The sequence below is a fragment of the Haliotis asinina genome, chromosome 1 (genome assembly GCF_037392515.1).
Source record: "Haliotis asinina isolate JCU_RB_2024 chromosome 1, JCU_Hal_asi_v2, whole genome shotgun sequence".
Taxonomy (NCBI): Eukaryota; Metazoa; Mollusca; class Gastropoda; order Lepetellida; family Haliotidae; genus Haliotis; species Haliotis asinina.
The window spans coordinates 64,668,577-64,686,168 of record NC_090280.1 but is presented as its reverse complement, the minus strand read 5'-3'; the positions used below and the strand labels follow the sequence as shown (position 1 = coordinate 64,686,168).

At 42.1% G+C, this 17,592-nt stretch overlaps 1 protein-coding gene across 1 annotated transcript; it reads left to right on the top strand.

Annotated features, from left to right (window-relative positions):
• Positions 1-1,637: 1,637 nt before the first annotated feature.
• LOC137281979 (uncharacterized) lies at positions 1,638-15,909 on the top strand. Its single transcript, XM_067813731.1, has 10 exons — positions 1,638-1,761; positions 8,570-8,702; positions 10,050-10,192; positions 10,631-10,730; positions 11,465-11,589; positions 12,062-12,152; positions 12,791-12,951; positions 14,002-14,113; positions 14,743-14,927; positions 15,672-15,909. Exons 1-10 carry the CDS (start codon positions 1,710-1,712, stop codon positions 15,728-15,730), a joined length of 1,161 nt encoding a protein of 386 aa, XP_067669832.1. The 5' UTR covers positions 1,638-1,709; the 3' UTR covers positions 15,731-15,909.
• Positions 15,910-17,592: the final 1,683 nt, after the last annotated feature.

Below are 17,592 nucleotides of genomic sequence, written 5' to 3'. Positions count from 1 at the left end.
CGACAGTTTATCTAAATACGGTGTCATAAACTTACGACAGTCGTAGAGCTACGACAGTTTTGTGAAACGGGGCCCTGCTCTTGGCCTCAGACTTTTCCAAAGTTGTCTGATAGGTAATGATTGAGAAACAACAATATCATTATCTGTGATGCCTTACATTTTATACAAGATAATCGTTTCCGCTATGTCACAGTGTTCCAGGAGTTGGAGTCTGTGGTGTCCGCATTTTCTGTTAATAGACTCGATTGATCATAATGTTTCTATGTTGATTTCGAAGAGGTTCGAGTTTCTGCTCAGTCGTGTGGTTAGGATTGCAGTGTTCAAGTGTGTGTGAGTTCATTTTACCCCTCAATATTCAAACAATATCAGCTGTGTTTCTTTCGTTTTCAGTATAGATATCTACAACAAAGGGAATATTTTCTTCGCATAGGTTTACAGAAGAATTTTATGTAAGGCACACACAAGCAAACGTAGAAATTCTGCCGAGTTCTTTTTCTAAATTCTCCTATAACATGATCCTGACCTTTCTGACCAGCCAGATGGTGTGGCCACACGTGGGGGTCAGTCCATGGATTGAGAGTCCATGGTCCTCAGAGACGTGACAAGGTACAACTTCCAAATATTCAGGATGAAGGCCTTTGTCAATATCAGATTCTTTATCAGATTTATATCTGGCTTTCGCGCTCTGTTCTTGGTGTATGTCAACTTCGAAAAACTTTTAAAATCGTTATTTTCTTTTCAGCAACTGGTATTGACTGCTAACAAAGTTAAGATACTGTATGGATGACAACTGGGTGTATCGTGTCGGTGAAGATCTGGCCTGACAACGTATAAGAACCTATACCGTCACGTCGCAACATAATACATAAGCTGTCACCCATAAAGTATCTTATCTTCCTTATTATTCATCTATTAACACATGTAAAACATATCGTGGTATCGACTGTTGTGTATGTCTGTCCTATTGTCTGCATTCAGAGTTCAAGTCATAAAGGTTACGTTCCGTGTTGGGATGATATGTGTGATTAATAATAAATCTCTGACTCAATTAACATTTAAAAAGCATTGCTTTACTATGAGAAATAAAGGTTTGACATTACACGTTACTTGTAATTACCCGGACAAAACGACTTAAATCATGTACGGATTAGTTGTAGGCAGTTTTACGTACCAATCCTTAGTCATATTTTCCCTTCTCCATTCCAGTTTTTACATGTAACCCCAGTGCCAGGGGACGTCAGCACAAAATAGGTTTAGCTCCAAGTCTCTAATGCATATAACAAATTTGTTCAACGTACGTTTGCTCAAGAAGGGTAAAAACGTAGCGTTATTTCAATACCTTATCCAGGAGTATGCACTCACGTCAACACAAACACTACACAGCCCCGTAACAGGTGTCTGCAATGTCAACCACAACGAGAATCTCGGCTATTCGACCACTCAGCATTTTAACAAGTGTAAGGATTTACAGAGAAGGGATTATTTTGGAAGTTGCTAAAATAAGTGCTACGACGTCCGCTATCGGCACGCTGTGCGGAAGACGTGCGAGGGAGGAAGAACCCGGACTTAGCAGTAGGTTTCGCTGTGGTATGACGCAGTGTGCCGAGCAACAGGAAAGGCATCGCGGACTGTTCGGCCAGGTTCGTCATTCGGGCTACCTCGCTCACTTACACCGGATTGTATCTCGTCGGCTCCAAGCTTCGAGCATCATGCAGCACTCAGCACTGGGATTTACTATAACAATGTGTTTTCTATTTCAAGGTGGGCAAAAAATCTATTTTTTCTTCTCTTTTTCCATACTTATCAAATCATTAAAAATCATTAATTTTACGTGGTGTGTGACAGCTTTCATTGCAGGTTGTTATCCGAAGTCTTATACACCTACCTCAGTGATGATGTGATTCAACACGCATTTCTTCTGACAGTAAAAGAGACAGATTTTATTTCTAAATAACGCATTCGATATTCAATTACACGGAAAGAATTGATTTTAAATGAAGATTTACTCTTCCAGCAAGTTTTAGTCAAATGCACCTCCACTTCAATAGTTCACCAAGAGTTCCTCGAAATATTCCAAAAAAATATGTCTATGGTAAACAGACTGAAAAATTATTCTTCATAATGAGTGAAAAAGCTCATGGAAATTTACCGTAGATATGAATTAATCACTCTCATCGAATCTATGGTATAATGTAGTATGAACTTATATCACTGAGAGTCATTCAGGACGTACTTACTGGAACATACACAGCTATCTGGAAACATCAAAGACAGTCTCAGTATAATCTACATATGAGTTAAGAGGAAGACAAGGAGTCTGTGAGGACGTAGATCTTTCCGTATGGGATTACCGTTGTTATATGACACCTATGGTGATGTCACAACAGACCTATTCTGCGTGGATTAAATATTTGCTTTGCCCTTTCAAGGTTCGAGACCTGTGCAGTGACCTTTTGTGGAAATTAATTTTTACGTTTATTTTGGCAGCTCTCGAAGGTAACATATTTTTGTTACGACTGTTGGTTCAGTTTTGCTGTTTTCTGTGGGATATTGTTGAGAACAAATTGGCCTTGAATGTTTATTCTTTGAAGAAATGCCACATATTTTCAGACGATTTTACATATGTCCATAATTTACAGCATACCTGATTGGCATTTGTAAAGTAAAGTTCCTTTCTACAGATCGACTCTGCCGTGAGATGTTAGATTCAGGCAACGGAAATATGATGATTTACCGTCTGCACCTACCTAACAAATAGTGAAAAAAAAGTGAAATATTGTCTTTTTTAGTGACGTTACTCTCTGAACATAATGTCATCCCGCCAGAATCCGGGTGAGATTTTGATCCCAACGAAGTGCATGTAGAATGCTTGACGTAAGAGGAGGCAATTGCAACGGGTAACCAGGTTCTATAATGTGGCTAATTCCTTGTCATCGTAACCCAGCGACATAGACCCTTGCTCATAATATCACTCATCGGATCGTCTTGTCCAAACTCGAATACTAACACACCGCCCTGACAATAATTGTAAATATCCTTAATTCTACGATGACTTCAGTAAACACTGGATTCTGATTGTTTAAATAAAGCATCCAGATGTACATTATCACGAAATAATAACTCTAGATGTATGTTGATCCGAAAGCGTAACTTGGGGTTTTAGATTTTTTTGTTTAAAACTATTATTGTTTCCTTATATACCTCAGATTTTCCAACATAGAATGTATTCTTTAAATTTTGACACCGTTGTTATGGTAGGATGGAAATAAACATATAGTGTTGGAAAAACAGACACGTATAATGAAATTTTAAAAGTTCTAAAAGTGTTTGTTTAAGTTGCGCTTTTGGATTTACATCAAATATAGAGTTATTGTAATTTCGTCATATACCTCTGCGTTTTCAACGCAGTATGTGTATCTCCTAAGTGAGACACAGAAGAACAATGAACGACAACCATTTGACATGACCATTAATCGTCCCCGAACAGCTGCAAAATTGAGGCGTTAAGCAATACCTACTCACTCACCGAAGACGAAAAGGCTGACATCTGGTGTGTTTTTATATTTACTTACAATATTCCTTTTGTTACTGTCACGGCTTTCGTTTGAATAGAATGCAAAAACACTCACAGACCGCATAAAGGGTGCGAAAGGGGCGTCTGTTACGTCCCTTTCTTTTCAGCATTTAACATTAAGACATTCAATTCCTGTTCGTATCTGTTAGAGTGGGCTCAGGTTTACACTGTGAAACACTGTACTGTTTCAGTGGGCGTTCTCCATGATAAACTGACATAGTTACACTCAATGTATTGTTCCCAATGTTTTTATTATTATATTGCACGAAAACCATCCTTGTCTGAGTCAGTATTTGTACTTTTATCCTTCGCATAATCATCTCTGAGCGTCTCTTACGGTAGCTGTTTTGTTTCCAGAGCATGGAGTTTTTTGTCTTCAAATTAATACGGCCTTGTCCTCGTTTTGCAAATAAGTTCAATTTTGACGACTTACTATTGTATGAATTTAATTACATCTATATTATAGAAATGTAATATATGTTGTAGACGTTGAAATTTGTATCTGGTAACTTGATTTTGCCATTTACATATGTTTTATTTTTTGGAGCCACAGGCTCGGCGTACATATTTGTGTGAAACACATAACATGTGAAGGGCTGAACAACTTTCAAATAATCTCTCTTTTAGAGGACACGAAGAGAGCGAAGAGTTAATTAACCTAGGGACTTAAGGAGCTTTTAGTGACATTTTAATCGTCTGAACTGTCTGAACTGTCAGGCGACAAGTAACGCAGATCAAACAACATCAGCGACGGGAACCCCAGTCTCATTATTTACATCCATGGCAAACTTTGCCTCCTGTTTTCAAATCGAGAAAGTATCGCTTTAGTTAAACCGACTTAACGAGTCCACATAGTTTTCTGAACATGCAAAATAGTTTATCGACATTTTTCACTCGATTTGGTTTACAAAGAGACTCCGTAGTCAGAAAAGCCAACTTACACAATCAGGGAGATTATTTGGCATTGTAAAATAGTGACACTTTAGAACATTGATTGAAGGCCAAGAAAGCTGTGGATTTAAGTTAAAAGGGAATGTTGACACCCATACGATCAGCGTAGGAGGAACTCGGCTGTTGGTGTCTGTACTGTGGCACAGCAAACAGCATCACTGCGCATGTCAGTTGTCACGTGCTTGTTGACGTCTATCGACGGCCCCAGTGAAGTGTTCACACTCAATATGATACTGATGAGTAAGGAGTGTTTTTTTATTCTTCAAGGAAAAGGTTTCGTGTCATTGCAATTGAAATTTATTGTCTTTAAAGTGAGTGTTGTTTTACGCCGCTTTCAGCAATATTCCAGCAAAACCAGTGCGGGGGTCACCAAAAATGGACGTCACACATTGAGCGAGTACAACAGTCTCTAGTTTGACATTGCCTTTGAGAGCGAGTACAACAGTCTCTACTTGACACTGTCTTTGTGAGTTTGTACAACAGTCTCAAGTTTGACACTCTGTTTTGAGCCAGTACAAGAGCCTCTAGTTAGACACTGTCTCAGTGAGTCTGTACAACCGTCTCTAGTTAGATACTGCCTTTGTGAGTCAGTACAACAGACTAGTCTCTAGTTTGACGTTGCCTTTGTGAATGAAAATACAACAACGTCAGTGAACAGTCATGTCCAATCACTAGACCAATATATGTGGCTGGTATTTCTTGTTATCTACTCCCACAAATATTATGCTTCAGGGCACGTGCTTCCGGGCACGTGGTGCATTTGCCTGCATGTCTTACACTGTGTCTTCGTGCATTTCTTCCTGCACGTCTTCCTCTACGAGTGTCTCTATGTCGTATACGATGTGTGTTTCCGGAGTGAAATGTGACCGTCAAATCAAATAGTTATACTAGTATGACTATCAGTGTTGTACTTTACCAACTGATTATGGAAGGGGTGAATAACTTAGCTGACGAAGCCTTGGTTCAAAAACCTGGGTTTGATGTCCAGCTTGTGTGAAGACAAAGTCTGGCACACGCTGTCGATATGTGAAAAGGGATTAAAGGGTATAGGCCCGCTTCCTCAGCTACCGAAGATTATAAATATACAGCGACCATGTGTTAATAGCCCGTAATGAATTCTCAGTTCCAGACTATTATTTACAGGAAACTGCCATATAGTCGGAATGTTGCTGAATGCGGCGTAAAACTAAACTCACTCACACCACCCGTGGAAGTGGACCACACAGGTGACAGAAGCGTTTTCCAGGAAAAATAAAGTTATTATGACATCACATGGGACATGAAAAAAATGTATTTTCTGTGAACGTGCTTCGGGAGATAGGCAAGTGACTGACGGAAATGCTGGAATCGTTTCGGGATGGTCCAGACACAGATTTCGGAGAGACGCGACTGTGACGAAGCCATCACGAAACAACCCATCTCGTCAAACACTCCAAATATAACTGAGTGTAAACAACACTTATCCGTGAATGAGCATATGTACAGCGTCGGGGCGACTGCGCCAGGTCGATGTCATGTGACTCGCGACAGCGCCACCTACTGTTGTACTACTGCTTGTTTGACAAGAGGCTGCCTGGAGAGGCATCCTGATTCTCTGAACAAAAATTAAACATGTGTTTACATCTGCTTATTCACCTCTGGTTTTAGAATGGAGATAAGGTGACCGTTTGTATTATTTTCACAGTTAAGCGTAAATGTAACTTCTGATATACGTGTGTTATTACAATGAATATGTTTGTGATCTAATCTGTTTCATAAGGACATACGTAACTGATGCTGTCATTTGATACTGACAATATACAGCTGTTCACTGAAGCAACCTATGCTGAGATGAGTCAGTTAGGTTATTACGCCGAGTTTAGTTATATTCCAGCAATATCACGACGGGGAACAACAGAATATAGTTATATTCCAGCAATATCACGACGGGGAACAACAGAAAAGAGCTTCACACATTGCACCTATGTGGGCAATAGAACTCGGGTCTTTGACGTGACAAGAGAATGCTTTAACCACTAGGCCACCTTGTCGACCCTCCTATGCTGCAGATCACTGTATTGTCTGGTCCAAATGGCATATAGCTAAGTGCGCCATTAAATACAAACATTCTCTGATTTCACAGAAACTTACAGCAGCAGTGAGCAGATATTTGAATACTTATGCCTTAATGCGTAATGATGGTCAGTGTAATCGTTGCGTATTACATTGTATCTCGATGAGAAGCTGAAGTCAGGGCTAGTACAAGCAGCTGCACATACACACGCATGCGTCATTTGAGAGACATATTCAAGTGCAACGTTACACCTAATTTCACCTCACAACACCTGACATTACCTCACCTCACACACAAGCGCGAATATTCAATATGAGGCTTTAAAATAAATTTGTGTTATTCCTATTTATTTTATCATGTGGTTCAAAGCAGTATTACTCGCCAAACAGCATAATACCGCTTTTGATACTGCCCAGTCCACATAGGACACTGATGGCTCAGACAAACACACTAATTACCCTCTAATCCCAAAGCAGAATACGGCAATTAGATTGCTTTGCAGAAAGAATCCTACCCTGTTTACTGTCGATACATGGTGTGACCCACCCAGGCTGGTCCTACGTACACACGAACGACCCACATTACATTCTCCCAGTCAAGAAGGCTTTAAATTAACTCATTTGCTGTATCTATCCCAGTCAAGAAGGCTTTAAATTAACTCAGTTGCTGTATCTATCCCAGTCAAGAAGGCTTTAAATTAACTCAGTTGCTGTATCTATCCCAGTCAACAAGGCTTTAAATTAACTCAGTTGCTGTATCTATCCCAGTCAACAAGGCTTTAAATTAACTCATTTGCTGTATCTATCCCAGTCAAGAAGGCTTTAAATTCACTCATTTGCTGTATCTATCCCACTCAAGAAGGCTTTAAATTAACTCAGTTGCTGTATCTATCCCAGTCAAGAAGGCTTTAAATTAACTCAGTTGCTGTATCTATCCCAGTCAAGAAGGCTTTAAATTAACTCATTTGCTGTACCTATCCCAGTCAACAACGCTTTAAATTAACTCATTTGCTGTATCTATCCCAGTCAAGAAGGCTTTAAATTAACTCGTGTGCTGTATCTATCCCAGTGAAGAAGGCTTTAAATTAACTCGTGTGCTGTATCTATCCCAGTCAACAAGGCCTCGGCCTCGAACACGAGCAGCATGACTACCACTGAACACGATACAACACAACTCATCACAACACAACGCATCTCATTGTTAGGGGGCGGTGAGGTAGCCTGGTGGTGAAATCGTTCGCTAGAGCACCCCGTTTCGATTCGCCACATGGGTACACTGTGTGAATCCCACAACGTGAAGTTGCTTGAATATTGCTAGAAGCGACCTTAAACTCATTCACTCACCCACTCACTTAATGTCACCGTCATAATGAAGCTGTACATGTATATCAAAGTATACCTGTTATATATCACTGGTATTTAAAATGCTAACCTTTTAAGGTTATAAAGACCTATATCCAGTCTTATGTCACGGTAATATCTGACATGTATATCAGTGTTATAGCTAGATATGTTATTAATATAGCAGTTAGCCTTGTCATGATGAACATCATACACACCATACACACCTATTTCAGTAAATATCAACACAGTCTGCACAATTCCAGACACCAGTTTATATCAGAGTCTTTCCAGAAAACACTTACTGTTCACAATGAATAAAATAATGTGAACTGGGAATTTTTGACGTGCCTCTGCTATGTAAAAGGCACATTTTCTAGGCGATAACACACAAACTGAATATTATTACCGCGGATGACCCTGTGAGGCGCTTGAAGGTTAACATAGTCCCAACTTATCCCACCGGGTACCCATTTTTAACTGGGTGAACAAAGGCAAGTTTGAACATAAAACTTGTGGACAATCTAATATCCATTCTGTAGCCGAATATGAAAAGTGAAAATATTTTCCGTTGCAGGTTCCAGACTGTTCAGTTGTTTGACGGTTAAACACTAGCAACTGTTACACTGACTGTTGATTTTGCTCGTGTAGGTGTGACGTCACAGACGTGCAACACGACGCATGCGGAGGTGTGTGTGCGGGAGATGGAAGGAGTGCTGAACCAGGTGATTGAGACGGCGGCTGGCGAGGGGGCTGCTGTCGGCACACTCGAGAAAATATGTCTGTGAGTAGAAAACATATTTCCAATTAAATAATAACAACATGTTGTTCCGTCTTTCAAATGACTACCGTTAGTGTCTGTACAAAATGGGCACTGGAGAGTGAGCATGGGTTTACGCCGATTTGGGCAATATGCCAGCGACGTCACGGCGGGGGACAGTAGAAACTGGCTTCACACATAGTATACATATGGGGAACCGAACCTGGGTCTTCAGCGTGACGAGCGAACACTTTAACCACTATGCTACCGTACCACCCGGGCGCTGGATACTAGTAGCGGTTAGAGCGTTCGGCATGGGCTCAACGTTTGACGTCACTTTTTATGTAAGCCTCTGCCATTATGTGTCTCACATACGTCTTCATTGCTAAACGTGTTTCCAAGTTAACTTATCTACATCGTAAAAGAGTGGTAGTGAGGTCGTCAATATTGGTTAACACCTTACGATTACACAACAAGGTCTGTGGAGATGGAGAGACTGAGACTCTGCCCTCGTATCTAATATGTATACAGTCGCTGTAGCTTTATAAAACCAGTCCAGGTTCACCCAAACATTTACACATGAGGGATCAATTATTTGATATAATGGGCCGGTGGGGTTATATTTTAAAATACATATTGACACATAAAACTGAAATGAAAAAAGTATTTGCCCTTAGGTTTTACGTACACAAAAACTGTGCTCCGGATTTCCTGAAATGTTTTCTTGTGAAATTGGTTCATTGTACCGGCAATTTTACAGCCACCTTTTCAGTGTTTCGCTAGAAAGTTGGGTTTTTTACGCCCGAGGAACGAACATTTATTGGCTTCTTTATCGAACGATATGAACTACGAACATCGCCCCTGTCGTGGAGGGACATTTGGGTAGTCTATAGGCTAAAGCGTTCGCTCGTCACGCCGTCGATGACCAGGATTCGTTTCCCAACAAGACATCAGTATAGCGTTCAGGACGTTTTGTGTGTAGAAAATTTCCAAAGTTTATGCATTTTGTTTTACTTCATGGAGTTTGAATTATGAAGTGACTAGACTTTGAATACGTTTACGACAGGTGTCATCGGTTTGGCAGGATACGCTCACCTAAACAAATGCTCTGACACCGTATGGCATGGTGAAAATCACTGGATTGCCTGGTTCAGACCCAATTCGCTTAGACACATCATGCAGCTGTAATACTGCTCAATCAGGTATCTGCTCATGATACATTCACTATACTGTACAATCGACTCTGCTTTTGGCATAATATTTCTTATGTATATGGGAAGGCCTTTTCGCTTCTATTCCCATCGTCCCAATCTGTTAGTCGTGCCTGTGTTGTTTATACGGCATGTATTTGTTAATCTTCTCGTTGTTCAGTGACACCATCAAGGGCAACAATCTGACACAGTGCTACATCGACGCCACCGCCGGCTGTAACATCCAGGGTGATGAGGCACCCACGTGGACCATGCAGAGATGGGAGCGAGTCATGCAGGACATCTACAAGCTGTGTGATGGGGGTGAGTGGTCAGGGCAGGGCAGGGCAGGAGAGAGGAAATATAGGAGAGAGATATAACTGAGGAGGGAGTGAGTGAGTTAAAGTTTACACCGCTTAGCAGTACTCCAGCAATATCACAGCAGGTGACACCAAAAATATGCTACACTTTGTTCTCATGAGTGAAATCGAACCCGGGCCCTCAGCGTGAGGAGAGAAAGCTTTAACCACTAGGCTACCCACCGTTCCTTGTCTTTGGGTGCCGCTATGTAGATGGAATGGTATAATCATAAGATGAGTCAAGTTGAATTCAGATGTTTCTGTGCATTCTGCCATTGGATCGTCCGTCCGTGGATGAATGTTACGTCTCTGAAATGCCCTATCACCTCTAAACCATCCCACCCCAGTTTCCTGGGATCTCAGCAGATTGGTTCCTAACCAAGACGTTGTTGTATTGTTGCAGCCTGCCCGAGCTTCTTGGAGAGAACCATCAACATCACCCAGTGCACCAGCCTCATCAGGTTCGACTCCCTCTACGAGTCGTCCTTCGGCAATTTCTGCAGGTGAGTTGGATCGGACCAAAAGTGACTTAACAGACCAGGGCCTGGATTTTCGGAGCTCTCTTAGAATTAAGGCAGTTGTGATGTTAATCTATGACACTTTAAACCACCGTAGGGCTAAGAGAGCTTTGACAATCAGGACCATATCGATAAAACAAGTTGTTCACAGGGTCGGGGAGGGTGAACAGGTTGGAAGAAGACTTGATATACCCATTTCACAGGATCGAGGAAACATCATCGGTCCTTCTGGTCGGGCACAGGGGAAGCTGGTAGAATCGGTTGTATGGTGGAGGTAATTGATACTAGGTGGTCTTGAAAGAGGTCGAGTGCTCAGTCTCCATGACAGCATGGATTGGTGCCTCTATCACTGGATTGTCTATTCTAGACTAGAATATCTATAGCTGGAATATTGACAAATGATACGTTCAACGACAGCACAATAAATGTCAGTTGAATGAGTTGCAATGTTGGCAACAAAGGTGGATTGTTCGGCACAGAGCCGACAACTTCCATTGTATACAATTAAGCTGCAAGCCCTAAGGGCCCGGCGTCGTGGACCCTCATCAGAATGTTTAGGCCATACATTTTTTGTGGAAATAGTACTCTTAGTTACTGGGGATGAAAAATTCTGTTGGACACAAGGAGCTGCAGAAAAGAAAAGCTGTAGGTCCGCGTGGTTTTCAGTCGACTTGGGGCCACAGACCAGCGTTAATTTCGACCGCTGCTTCCTTCCACAGGTCTCTCAACGACAGTCTAGAGTGTGCGGCCCAGGTGACTGCTGACTGCCCCATGTTCGCCCGTCTCTTCTACGACCTTCTGCCCCAGGGAGTGGACCAGACCGCCAACACCATCTGTACAGCCGGTAAGTGGGGTCCTGGAGAAGTGGATGGCAGTGAGTGAGTTTAAATTTACGCCGCTTTTGCAATTTACAAAGCAATATCATCAGAAATTGGCCTCACATAGTATACGCATGTGGGAAAACGAACACTGGTCTTTGGAGTGACGAGCGAACGCTTTACCCCCGCCCTGATTGAGTAGAGTAGGCCCTGGAGAAGTCTTCATGGCGTGTTAGTAAGAGAACGATTATCAGAGGCATCGACGACAGTTTAGTGTCTGTGTGTGGGTACACTGCCAACGAGTCTGAGCAGTAGGGTGAACAAACAATTCTGATAAAGTGTTGATGAGTATGAGTAAACCTGGTGTTGCATGATACAGTGTATTATAACGGTAACAGACCCATTTGCACCTCCACACACCATGATGTAAGTCCTTTCAACAGCCTTTATGGCAGCATCTCAGTTATCTTCAGCAGATACACTTTCTCCTTCTCCCAGGTTGTGCTAACTTCGACGAGGCTATGGAAGTGCTGGAGACATGCAAGGCGCACGTGATGGACCTGCCGGAGGACCTGGACGCCGCGTGCAAGTGAGTCATGTCAAATCAGGATGTCCATTTAAGATCAAATTTACTGAGATAAAGAATGAAAGCTAGTGTCAGGTGCATTCAAAGCATCCCAGCACAATTGTGTCCATTCAGAGCATCCCAAGACAATTGTGTTCCATGCTATCAGGGCATCCCAGAACCAATGTGTCCATTCAGGGCCTCCCGCGACAATGGTGGTCCACCAGGGCATCCCAGAGTATTCCATGACAACTGTACCGATCGTGTTGTGACCACACTGGACGTCTCATGACATTCATGTTTATCCACGTCACTCATGATGCCATCCAACAAGAAAGTCGACTCAGGGTAGTCGATGGCAGTCAAATCCACACAGGACACGTGGGCGGGCCTTTTCCGACTGCAGCGTTATAATTAAGGCCATTCGGACCACCCCCATGGCCCACGGGTCCACTTCAGTCACCCATGACAATCAAGTCTATCCTGAGCGTCTAATAACAAGCAAGCCCCGTTGAGGCGTACCATGATAATTAAGCCTACTCCTATAATATCAAACAGCTGGGTGTGATCAACAGCAATGCTAACGGCATGTTGGATAAATGTTGTCGCTTGGACGATATAGGTATATGTAATACTGATCGCTATAATCATTCACCCTCCAGGTCGTATGTACAATTCAAGTCGTGTCTCCACACGTCGAGGGTGCCGGTGACGTGTCCGATGTTTGGGGCGTTGCTTCAGGTGCTTTACCCCCAGCACATCTTCGGGCTGTACGAACAGCAGTGCGGGACTGGCAACAACACATCTGAAACAGAACCCGAAGGTACATCACATTCAGATCACGTCTGGTAACATTGGTACATCGGGAAGAGTGAGTGAGTTTAGTTTCAGGCCTCACTCAGCAATATCCCAGCTATATGGCGGCGGTCTGTAAATAATCGAGTCTGGACCAGACAGTCCAGTGATCAACAACATGTGATTTACACAGCTGTGATACGATGGCGTGTATCAACCAAGTCAGCGAGGTGTGTGTGTTCATCGGGGTTCATCGAGTTTGTACAAGACTAGCAGGGTGTTACTTACTTTGTACATTCATTTTACGGGGGTCATTCACATTGTACATACAACTCCATAGAATCATCATCACCCCCACCACTACCCCTTAAATTGTGAACGGTCCTTTCGTTGCCTTTTACGACAAGCATGGGTTACTGCAGTTCAGTTCTAACCGATGTACCCGTGAAAGTCCCTTGGTAGAATAAGCCTTCAGCAACCCATGCTTGTCATAAAAGGCGACTATGAATAATCGAATCTGGACCAGACAGTCCTATACTTGTCGTAAGAGGCGACTAACGGGATTGGGTGGTCAGGCTTGCTGACTTGGTTAACACATGTCATCAGTTCCCAATTGCGCAGATTGATGCACATGTTGTTGGTCACTGGATTGTCGGATCCAGACTAGATTATTTACAGACAATCGCCATGTGGCTGGAATATTGCTGAGTGCAGTGTAAAACTAAACTCACTCACCCACTCTAACCGATGTCCGGTAGGCTTGAAGAATGGTAGGGTAGCCTAGTAGGTCGCCATCGCTCGTCACGGCGAAGACATGGGTTCCATTCCCAACATCTGAATAATATATGAAGCTCATTTTCTGATGTCCCCAGAAGTGATATTTCGGGAATACTGCTACAAGCCGCGTTTAGTCATATTCTCACTAACGTTTCTGACTGTCACCCAGTTTTAAAAGCGTCATTTCTGAATCTGTAGCACTGCTATGTCAGAATGCCTGAACACAGAACATACAGACGTTAATCTGAAATATTGCAACAACAGCTATCAAAAAATGCTTATTGACTCTTCCACCTTCCAGGAAACGAATGTGGCACACGGGGCCAAGCGAGAATTCAGCACTGCATCCGGGTACTTGCACTGTCATGGCCGATGACTGTCAGCCAACCGGAAATTACGGAACAGCAGTGCAGGTGAGAATGTAGTGCCACAGCTTTAGCCATCAATCCCCTACCACTAACAAAGGTTGCCTTTCACGTGTTGTAAAATGTGAAGAAACCTACCTAAACTAACTGCCACTATATGTGCGATATTCAGTATTGAGGTGAAATGGGTCTTTGTCATGTAATTTACGACAAATTACATACGGATAAAATCGAAATGGAAAAGCAACCACATACACTGAACCTTAAAAGAAACGCAACTCGGTTTTTTCTGTCACGTTATTAAATAGAAGACATGTTTAAAGAAGACAAACAACTAAACATGAACGCTTATATTTATAACATTTTATTTTGTCTATATTTCCGTTTGTTTTGCTGCTCAGTATATTTTCTTGGAGGGTACGTTTTGGAACACATATATCCCCTATGCACGTCGGTAGTTCTATGTCACAAAGAATATGTGATTTCTCTTTGGTCATAATACAAAAACATTTCTGTGTTACTAACTATGTTAGCAGTAGTCAAACTTTGGGTTTATTTGATATCTTAATTTCATGTACATTATTCTTAGGTGAGCGTAGGCTGGATATATCTGCTAATTCCATAGGATCACGTGTACATTACGCATATATGCCTGATTCGATACCTCTGATTCACAGGGACTACGAAACAGGACTTCGTTGCCTTGACAACGCCGGATTCCATCGGTGCAGCGTCTTGCGTCAGTATTTCCACAACATGACGTCCAACCGACGTGACCACATGGACATTCTGCAGGACGAGTGCGCAGATTTCCTCACGCAGCAGCGACAACTGGATGGGAGCGGGGCCTTCCCCATGGCAGGTATGCATCCGACAAATATTACATCTTGACGTTCGGCGTACTGGTGCGATATTTCCCGGAAGTAGATATGTGTTGACCAGCATATGCGTATCGTGTTTTTAATATAGCAGTCGCCAAGGAGAGATAACTCACGTTTGGAAAGAGGACAGTACTCTCTCTTTTCGATCCAGTCCGTTCACTGCTGCCGATCGTGATTTTATAAAACACGGTGGAAGGGAATTGAGGCAATACAAATAGATGTTTTCTCACAACCAGCTATACCAGTTATCGCTTTTCAGATTTCCTCATGTCATTTGTGAATTAATATATATTCATATCATAAAGTAACCTGGAATAGTTGATTGTAAGACAAATATCACATGGTTTATTATGTTTACGTTTGATTTTTCACTTCTGTTACATGCCGTTTTTTTGTTTTGTTTTGTTTTTATTTTTTTATTTTTTTTGTTTGCTGTCCTTTATTGTTGTCAAATACAGTGGGTAAAAATACCGGAAGTGTCAGCACGGTGAAACTAATGTATTGGCGATAGCTGTTCGTCAGCCACTACTTAATGCGGGTGTCTTACCTGGGTTTTCAGTGTTTCCATCCTTGTACTGTTTTTATCAGTTTTGTAGTTGTTGGCCAAACTGAAATTTTAAGAATATACTTCTCTTGTTTGACGTTTTGAATATGCATTTGTCCGTGAATGAGATAGACGTTGTTATATTTATAGATTCCTATTAAAATCTGTTTGATTATTTCAGCGAACATCCTGCAGGTATTGAGTATCGTGGTAGTATCCTGGGTAGTAAGTCTGCTCTGAGGCCTTATGAAATCCAGTCTACCGGAAGTGCCTTCAGTCTACCGGAAGTCCCTACCTGACCTGCGCTGTACATATGTGAATAGATGGCTGTACACATAGCTTCGTTAAAAATATTTGTATATTTTATATAAACTATTGTATATATTTTTGCATAATTTATTGTATGCCCTTAGAAGTCACATTTTCATAATTAAATAATATCTTTCTATCATTGTTAAACTTCATTTCATCCGCCACTTGAGTGAGTGAGTTTAGGTTTACGCCGCACTCAGCAATATTCCAGTTATTTGGCGGCGATCTGTAAATAATCCAGTCTGAACCAGACAATCCGTTATCAACAACAGGAGCATCGATCTGCGCTAATCGAGCCTGACCACGCGATCCCTTTAGTCGCCTCTTACGACAAGCATAGTCGCCTTCAAGGCAAGCATGGGTTGCTGAAGGCCTATTCTACCCCGGACCTTCACGGGTCCCGCCATTTTGAATAAGGTACACTAGTGTGCGATAGCATGGGCACCAATTATGCGGAAACAAAACCAGGCAGGTTATACACTAACACCAACTGCTTATAAATATTTAGGAGGAGTATCCAAGCACAGAGCTGTTGAAATGTTCCATCCTGCAGAAGTGACTTTTGTCAGCTGAAGCCGTGAAAATCCGGGTTAAAATTGTTCTTCAGAAACCCTTCCTTGTCGTAAGGGGCGATTAACGGGGTCAAGCGGTCAGACTGGCTGACTTAGGTAATGACAAGTCACTGCATGCCACCGGCGTACATCGATGTTCATGATGTACATCATTAGATTGTCTGGTACAGATTCGAATACAATACAGACTTCCGCCATATGGCTGAAGTGTTGCGGAGTGTGGCGTGAAACAACACACAAATCGTCATCTGAAGCAGATTCACACCCACAGTCGCCCACGAAGTAACCGTACGCATTCTATCCATAAACGGAAATGTGGCACAGAGATTATGTAGCTTATCTGAGCCGTCTTTCGTATCCCTAAAAAAATAACTGCATAACTGATACAAGCACAGGGGTATGCACAGTTACGTGATCTTGTGAGTTGGGTTTTACGCCGCTTTTGCCATTATTCCAACAATATCGCGTCGAGAGACACTAGAAATGAGCTTCAGACACTGTACCCATTTGAGGAATTGAACCCGGGTCTTCGGCGTGACGACTGAACACTTTAGCCACCGCACCGTCGATCCCGACACATTTCAATCTTGCAAATGTCAGGCATGCACAGTGTCTAATGGTATTGTAGTAGCATGACACGCTGAGCACAGGGCCGTCTAAAAATAGAACAGCATCTCAGTTCAACCATAAGTGTTGTTTGCATTTAGATTTGTAAAATTGCTTGAGTGAGATGACTGAACGGGTTATGCAAGTTCGAAAATATTTGTCGGAGTTTCAAGAGGCGACATCTGTGACCATAGCAGCAACCACGTGTTTGGAACAAGGATGGTGATTTTGTAAGAAGTCCACTGTTTGAAGTCTTGAATCGTAGGTCTGAACCTGCAAGGGGTACGCGGTGAAACAAGGTTTCGATACAAGTTGGTGGACAGGTTTCCATTAGGTAGATTATATGCTCATGGAAACTAAGGAATAAGGGAACACATGAGGGGTAAGACTTCCTTCGTTATACCCACTAAACATTTCTTCGAGTGGCATTTTTAGAAGTCTTTCAGTATGTTAAAATACAATGTTTAAAAATGTGTTTCAAAAGTGTTGTCAGATAAGGAATATATATTCAGGTATTATAATTTGGCTAGAATAAAATTCAAATGGGTCTTTCCGTACAAGTGTACATTTATTTATTCCCAGAATTTCGCCCACACACTTGAAATCTGGAAA

What these genes read in the sequence shown, in the direction of transcription:
- LOC137281979 (XM_067813731.1), top strand. Translation starts at nt 1,710, where the DNA reads ATGCAGCACTCAGCACTGGGATTTACTATAACAATGTGTTTTCTATTT. An exon ending in ATCTGAAACAGAACCCGAAG is followed by an intron (nt 12,952 to 14,001) that starts GTACATCACATT and finishes TCCACCTTCCAG; the next exon opens with GAAACGAATGTGGCACACGG. An exon ending in CGGGGCCTTCCCCATGGCAG is followed by an intron (nt 14,928 to 15,671) that starts GTATGCATCCGA and finishes TGATTATTTCAG; the next exon opens with CGAACATCCTGCAGGTATTG.